General features: G+C 40.0%; 1 protein-coding gene across 1 annotated transcript; it reads right to left on the minus strand.

The window, feature by feature from the left end:
* Positions 1–225: 225 nt before the first annotated feature.
* Positions 226–7,566, minus strand: SPIC (Spi-C transcription factor). Its single transcript, XM_054282194.1, has 4 exons — positions 7,446–7,566; positions 5,668–5,780; positions 4,588–4,696; positions 226–653 (listed from the first exon to the last, which is right to left on the minus strand). The coding sequence occupies exons 1-4, from the start codon at positions 7,549–7,551 to the stop codon at positions 226–228; spliced, it is 756 nt and encodes a 251-aa protein (XP_054138169.1). The 5' UTR covers positions 7,552–7,566.
* Between the last annotated feature and the right edge of the window lie 200 nt (positions 7,567–7,766).

The following is a 7,766-nucleotide window of genomic DNA, read 5'->3' on the forward strand; positions in this document are numbered from 1 at the left end:
CATGGAGAATAGAGTGTGTTCTATAGCTGCTGGATTTCTTCAAGAGGCAATGACTGTATATCACTAACTTCAAAAGGAAAAAAACAACTAGGCCAATATAATTTTTTAACCTTTCCTCTTCATGTGTTTGTATGATATCTTAAAGGAAAAGCTATGTACAGGGAAGAGTTTCTGTGCTGGAAAGCATTGCAGGATAACAAAGGCATGTTCATGTGACAGGCAAGTCTAGCTGTTAGCGTGCTGTAATGCATAACCATTGTTGTACATGTAATTATTGTAACTGGTCCAGTCATCTGCACACTGATATTCTTGATTAGACTGAATGTAGGGATGATAAATTGTTTCTTTTCCCAAGAAATAAGCTGGAGCCAGTCTCTTTAGAACAACAGCACTGAACTGGTACGTCAGCTTCCTACGGATCTTAATGATTTCCCCTGTTCTTCCATAATTCCTCAGTGCTCTGGCCATCTTCTGGTAAGTCATGATCTTGCGGTTCCCCTTTCTTTCTCCCCACAGTTCTGCAAGTTTCTCCTTGTTTTTGGAGACAAACTGGAAGACACCATTTGGCTTATCCACCCACTGGATGCAGTTTGCCATGGCTGGATCATAGAGAGACTCATGGAGGTATTCAAATAGTCGAAGCTTTTTTCTACCTGTATGAAATAAATCACAAAATGTCAGAACTCAACTCATGTGTCACTGTCATATTTTCTGAAAAATCCCTTTGCCAGGATTTCTTCTCCTAGGAAGATGAAAAGCCTCAGCTTCTCCTGTGTTTGCTGTAATGTAGTCTGGAGGTTGTTTATCCAAACTTGTGAAATTTTTTTACTTAATGATCAATCACCATCAGCTGTGTCGGACTTTGAGGAGTCAGTCACGAGTTTTTCATTATCATTCTTGTTAAGCCTTCTTTCTGTATCCTTCTCTTTCTTTAGTATAGTTTTAGTATGGCATTCTTTAATATAATATAAAATCATAAAATAATAAATCAGCCTTCTGAGAACATGGAGTCAGATTCTTCATCTCTCACCTCGTCCTGGGGACCCTCACAACCTCAACACTTGTGCTTGTTTTAAAAGATGATCAGTTGTCTTTTTCCTGGAAAGGTCTTACAAGCAAAAGCAGAGCTAAACCTAATAGGTTGTCCCAAATTAAAAGATCAGTATAAACTGTTCAAATCACAGAGATGTGAGCAACACAGAGTCATAGGAAGGGACCCAGAAGGATCATCAATTCCAACTCTTAAGTGAATGGCTCATGCAGGGATCAAATCCACAACCTTGACATTATCAGCACCACGCACTAATTCTGAACGTATCTGTGGTGACAGAAGGGGATTTGGTCATCAGAGCTTCAAGAGAAGGTTATGTGGGGATTATAACAAATATCTGGTGACTTCACTGTGTGGTAGGTCTCAGAAGCATCAGTCTGCAGACACATGCTATGCAGGTGCACACTCAAGGAACACACAGCAGGAAATTACAACCTCAGAGAGGGCAGGAAAGAGGTTCTGGAGAGCCAATCTGAATGTTTGAATAAACGGTTTCCCTGTTTATTCAAAACTCGGAGATTTTGAGATGATGGTTTTGTTGGGTTTGTTTCAGGAATGTTTTGGTGATGCAAGCTAGTCTCTGATATAAGAAAGGGTAAGTGGGTGAGCAGGAAAATCAGGTTAGTTTTTAACCAGAAACCTCATGTAATCAATAAAGAGCAAGATCTTCTGGTAGCCTGTGATGTTGTAAAAATCTGCAGAAGTGTCAGTTTGCATTCCCATGCAGAAAAAAGCAGGCTTGGTACTGAAATATTTGCCAGTTAATTAAGTGCTTCTCTCCACAGGCTCAGTTCTCAAACTTCAGTTTCCTAGTGAGGCTTATTTAGTTTCACATAGATCTTGTAGATTCTACTCTATGAAGTGTTTCTAGTTCCCTTCCCAAAGCCAAGGGTGATCAAGAAGCTGCTGGAAGGAGGAAGAATTTAAGATTATCAGACAAAGAGGAACATTTTGCAGAAGAGAGAATCTGTGCAGAAGAACGTCTTCCACTTTAACCAAAGTAGAAATGAGCAGCTGCACCTAAAGTTCATAAAGTCTTGTCTTGTGTGGCTATTTTAAACTAGGAACAGGGGAAAAGTGACAGTTGCTAAGGAACACTGAGGTCAAGCCAAGACATCTGTCAGGGATGACAGTAACTCTGTAGCTGGTGATAAGGAAAGAGGAGAGAAGTAACAGTCAGATTGGGAAGAAGAAGAGCCTGAAATCAGAGGTACTTTCCAAAAAATTAATAAAGTTTCATTATCTAAGTAGAAATTGGCCTGTGGCCAGAAGGACATATTCTAGTAGAAATACACAGAGATTACTAAGGAGCTGAAAAGGAAACCTGTGAAGGACAGTGCCTTGTCACAGTGGGCACTTCTTAGTAGGTAACCCCCTTAGGTCCCCTCCAACATGAATTATCCTAGAAACTGATGGTAGAACAAACAAGACCAAGGGAAAATGCATGGACTGTGGACTAAATTTCTGCTGGAAAAGAATAGTGTAGCCATGTGTGCAGCAGCACTTGATTTAGTGCTGTTTGGCCTCTCAGTTCAGTGGTCATTTCTGCCCAAGTTTTTATTCCTAGACACATCACCTTTAGCTGATGCCTTTGTTGGAGAGGGCTAATTTGCTCTCATGTGTTTATGCAGCTGTGTTTGCAGAGCCCAGCTGTTATCTCCAAAGTGCAACGCACCAGTTTCAGATTGGGTCAGTTATCAGATCTCTGTACTGTATCTCATTGCATAAGGCAGTGATGTTCATTTCCAGGCCCTAAACATCAGTCCAAGCCAGCAGGTGAGTGCCTGCAGGTTTCTTATGTGGTGATTGGAGACAAGCAGGTTCCTCCAGAAGGTGTTTCAGAGCATCTGAATTAGATTTCAGTCTGAATGGTCCTGAAGCCACCTAATTGTCTCAGGGAAAATGCATCCAATTCAATTCTGAAGTGCCTCTCTTGACTGCCTCCACTGCACTGAGCATGATCTCAGATCATGGAATGGTTTTGTTGTGACTGAACTGGACTTTTTCAGAGGAAGCCTATCTCAAAAGATGCTTTCCAAAAGCATATCTACATATGAAGAGCTCTGAAGAGTACCCTTCAGAAGTTGACCAGCCTAAAGACTGCCCTAAATAAAATTTTGTGAAACAATTTAAACACAGAATTTGGGCTCTCAGTGCTGATGGTTTTATCTACAGATCTATTCCTAAAAAGCCTCTCTACTTGCTAGTGTACAGAAGATCTCTTATGTCTCAACAAGAAACTAGGTGGACTAAATTCATCCAGTGCAGTGAAAATAGTCCCCCACATCACGGTTTCTGGCAGGAATATCACCATGGACACAAAGAAATCTGTAAGAAGGCATAAAATGACCTCATAAGAATAGTTAATCACTGCAAATATGTGCAGGTTGTCTTCTGAAAAGGAAGATTGATGACAGTGTACAAGAAATAGCAACAGGAAATGAAGTTTAACAGAGCAGTAATAACTGAAGGTCAAGTCAGATACTGACATGTAAAATTCCCCAATGCAACCCTGGATAAGACTTGGAAAAGCAACAATTTCCTGTTTGAAAGGTTTTCATTTGCAATGGTGAATTTCAGCAATCTGAAGTTGAAAACTGCAGAATAGATGGTGGCTACTCTTCCCACCATCCCAAAGAATCTATGGTAGCAATAGTAGTAGCAGTAGTAAATAACAGTAGTAGTAGTAGTAGTAGCAGCTATTAAACAACAGAGACCACAGTGCTCAGCATCAATGGGCAGAGACAGCACCAAAAACTGACACCATGTGGTTAAAGCTGAGAAAAGGGGATTTCAAAAACCCAGCTAAATCAGGAAGCTACTTCAAAAGGCCTCATGGTCAAAAGTAGGTACAACAGCTCAGAGTTGAAGCTATGAAAATAAATCTCATCCAGCAGCCACAGAAAGAATGCTGAGTTCTTCCCCACCAAAAACATAAATAATGAATGCAATAGAAAAATGAAGTACTGCAATGACAACATCAGACAACCAATTCTTTGCAAAATAGATGCCAATTCAAGTAAACTCAACCAGAAGGAGCAGGAAAATAGCCATAAAAATGCTATTTTGCCATTAGAAGTGACAAAACTGAAAGGTGATTTGAAAAGTAAACTAAGGCATAAAATCCAGTGTGCAAAAATATTCATGTATGTGAAAAACCTTTAAGAAAATTACTGCTTATTGGGCCACATGAAATAAAATATATGGTATAAATGGATAAAGATGTTATTGCTAGCTAGATTTACTTATCTGCATCAGACTTCATCCTAAATGATTTTAAGTGAAACGTATCTCTGGTTTGATTTTCCATGTGGTAAGCAATGATGGAATAACTTAATAATAGATTTATCATTTATTATAATCTTATAAGATTTAGCAGATGGAAATTGAACACTAGTGTCCTAGTCACTAGTAAATGTTCACTCTTTTTTTTCCCGTTGAAACTTTAAAAAAATAGGTAAAAGAGAAAGAATTATTTGCTAAGAGGTTTTTTAAGTAACATAAATTACACATCAAGATATGATCTTTTTACAGACCTTTCCCTGCTTTTGGCTGGCCAGCAGCAGCATGCATCACTTGACTTTCTGGAGTATTCTGCAGTGTATGGTAGACAGTCTCATCTCCATAAAAATCCGCTGCACTGTTCTTCAGGAATTGAGACAATAAAAAGTTACTAACAGAGTACATTCTCTGAATTAAAAAAAAAAAACCCAAAAAAAAACCACAAAAAAAAACCCCAAAAAAACCAAAAAAAACCAAAACGTGGCAAATAATTGCCTGAAGCCTTCAAAATGCAACTTTTCATCGCCTCACCCATGAGAGACTTTTGTCAGCCATGAAGGCACTCAGTGTAGTGTACCAGTAACAAGCAGCACAAATTCTTGTCCAGGGGCAAGAGCTGCCCACCAGAGGAGAAGCTGAGAGGGAAAACAGCACAACAGCATCACCCTGGACCTTCAACCCTGCTGCTGGAACCAGAGCAGAGCAGCTCCCAGAGCTAGGAAAAGACAAGGACCACCTGGACAGTAGCCCCTACAGACTCTGTAGTTCCCATGCTGGGTTGTTGTTAACCTGCTGGGTGAAAATGGGCTTTTGTGGAATCTGCTTCCCTGAAATGATCTCCCCTGCAAAATTCATTTTCCATCACTCCTGGAGACCACATTCCCAATGCTTTTATATGGACTCTAATGGCTGAAGCTGTGCTCAGATAATGCTGCTCTTTCCAGAACTTTTAGAACAAACTGCTGTTGGAGAAATCAAAGTCATGGCTCTTTTTCACAGCGGCAGAAGCCACATCAGTGTTGGAAGTTGTTGTTCTCTGCCTGTTCCCAGGTAATATAAAGAAACCTTTTAGCCTATAACTAATTCTCTGGTAGGTTTGCTTGTCATCATATTATGTGATGAACCACAGAAGAGCATCAGAAGCAAACTGCTGACTCCTGAAAAGACATTATTAATCACATTTTGCAAATATTTCCCAAGGCAGTTTCAATTGAATCATGCCTGGCCAGACCAAATTTCTGTTAGTGCTAGCATAATTATTTGTATGAGAAATCCCAAATGAGCAATCAGCCTTCCAGTTATGTCTGACTATTGTTAGAGGTGAGCTCACTCACAATCACGTTTCTCCAGCTGTACCCTTGCTCCTCCACAGATGGTGCTGCACAGTAACTGGGGCTTGCTTGGAGGTGGTGGTGATGGTTGATCACAGCCAGGCAGTTTTTATAACCTGGGAATCAGGAGGAGGGAGCAAAAACCAAGTGAGTAATAAAGAGAGAAGAAGGAAAAAAGAAAACCACAACAGCAAATAATTTGACATGGTGCTGGGCCTGTCAAAAAACATTCTAGATAATAAAGTGTCCAGAGCCAAGATGTTCTACATCAGTAGGTTATCCAGCAAAATCTGTACTGCTGCTGCTGATCACACCCTTGGACTCATTTTTCTAGCCCTCACAAACGTGGAAAAATGGAAAGCAATTTTTTTAAAGACAAAATGTCAGATATTTCACAGCATCATGAAATTTTTTGGTTACTGGATAACAGAGGGCCATACAGACCACCAGACATAGGTGGTGGCTATCCAGTATGAATTGGATAAGACATAGGTGGTGGTTATCCAGTATGAATTGGATAAATATAGACTCTAATTATATTAATACACCTAGAAAGGAAAAGGACTGTCAGGCAGTTCTGCAGGCCATTAGTACAATGCAAGTCAGAGTCTCCAGTGGTGAATGAAGTTAAGGAGCATCAGAACATCTGCAGAGCCTGAAAGAATGACATAGAAGGAACCCAAGAACTTGTGATGCTTAAAGAAGCGGAGGAAAACACCAGACTAAAGACATTTGAAAAAATTACCAACTTCAAGTGGTCAGAAGAAGATATTGGAGGGTATGGGTACATCCATTGCAATTGGAAATGTGGGTGCAGCTGGGGACAGACTAAACACTGCATTGCAAGGGTTTAATAACTCCATCAGCCCTAACAACATATGTAAGGAAGAAGATTGAAAGTAATTAGATATAGTGAATCCTCCTGCATGTGTAAATTACCAGTGCAGTGGAACTAAAAAATTGTTAACAGCTGAAGATACAGCCCTACTGGTCTTATTTACATTTCATTTTATAGTAGATAATATGTAACTCAACTTCCTCATATGAAAGGCATTTCACACAAAAGACATCAGGTATTTTTTTCTGGGTATAGAGGGTTTGTGATGCAGCCTCATATTTTCCTTTCCTTGCATTTCTGCTTACAGTGTAAAAACAAAAGCACAAATTTTAAACATTATAGTAATTTAGTTACCAAAACCTTGCCAGAGCTGGAACAATTTACAGTTTCCTTGCATTGTAGGTTTTGTACAGTATACAATGCTTGAAGTCAAGAAAAACAGTTTTCTATTAATTATCCAGACTCGAACGATCATTCCTGCATTAAAATATTTACGGTTATTATTAGTGCACAAAAAATTAAATGAGGAAATTAATTTCACTTGCTGATCTTTTTTTTTTTTTCCTTTTACACTGGGATTCATGGCATAGCAGAAGGGCATTTTGAAGTTGAAACATTAAAACTGGGAAAAGGCTGTTGCACAGCAGTCATATATCCTCTGATTACAGGAAAAGTGAGCTCAATGCACCTGGGCTGCTGCTGGGAGGATGGTAAATGGGCCCATTCCAAGAGTTTCCCTGTGCTGTGACCTGGAAGATATTCCCCACACTGGGCAGTACTCATGGAGGGGTAAAAACCCTTCAAACAAATTTCCTCCTTTTCATCCTCAAAAAACAACCCCTTAATCCACTTCTGGGAACTTACTCCCCCACCTGTGTGTTTCAAGTGTGCTTTCCTGTAAGAAAGGAGCTGGGAAATGCAGTAGAAGGAGGGTGTTTGTTACCTGGTGGACACTGCATTTCTCTGTCAGAGTGCTGCTGCAGCACTTCTAGAGCATCCTCAAAAGCCTGGCCCAGCACGTCGTGGTCAGGAAAGCTCTGCAAGAACATTTTGCTGTCAGGACCCAGAAAAAAACCAGGCTGGTTCTTGTCAATCATCCTATTTATTATCCTAAATAAATACAGTGATGCTGTAAATTACACATCCTCCTGGAACTGATCTCTGGCAGGCACCAAGGCATCACCACAATCTTTTACTATTATGAGAAAGTTCTCACTCCTTTGAGGTCAGTGAGACAATTCACACAGGCAGCATTATTCAACTC

This window comes from Melozone crissalis, unplaced genomic scaffold (assembly GCF_028551555.1).
Source record: "Melozone crissalis strain CALT ecotype California unplaced genomic scaffold, PUWL_Pcris_2 ptg000033l_1, whole genome shotgun sequence".
Taxonomy (NCBI): domain Eukaryota; kingdom Metazoa; phylum Chordata; class Aves; order Passeriformes; family Passerellidae; genus Melozone; species Melozone crissalis.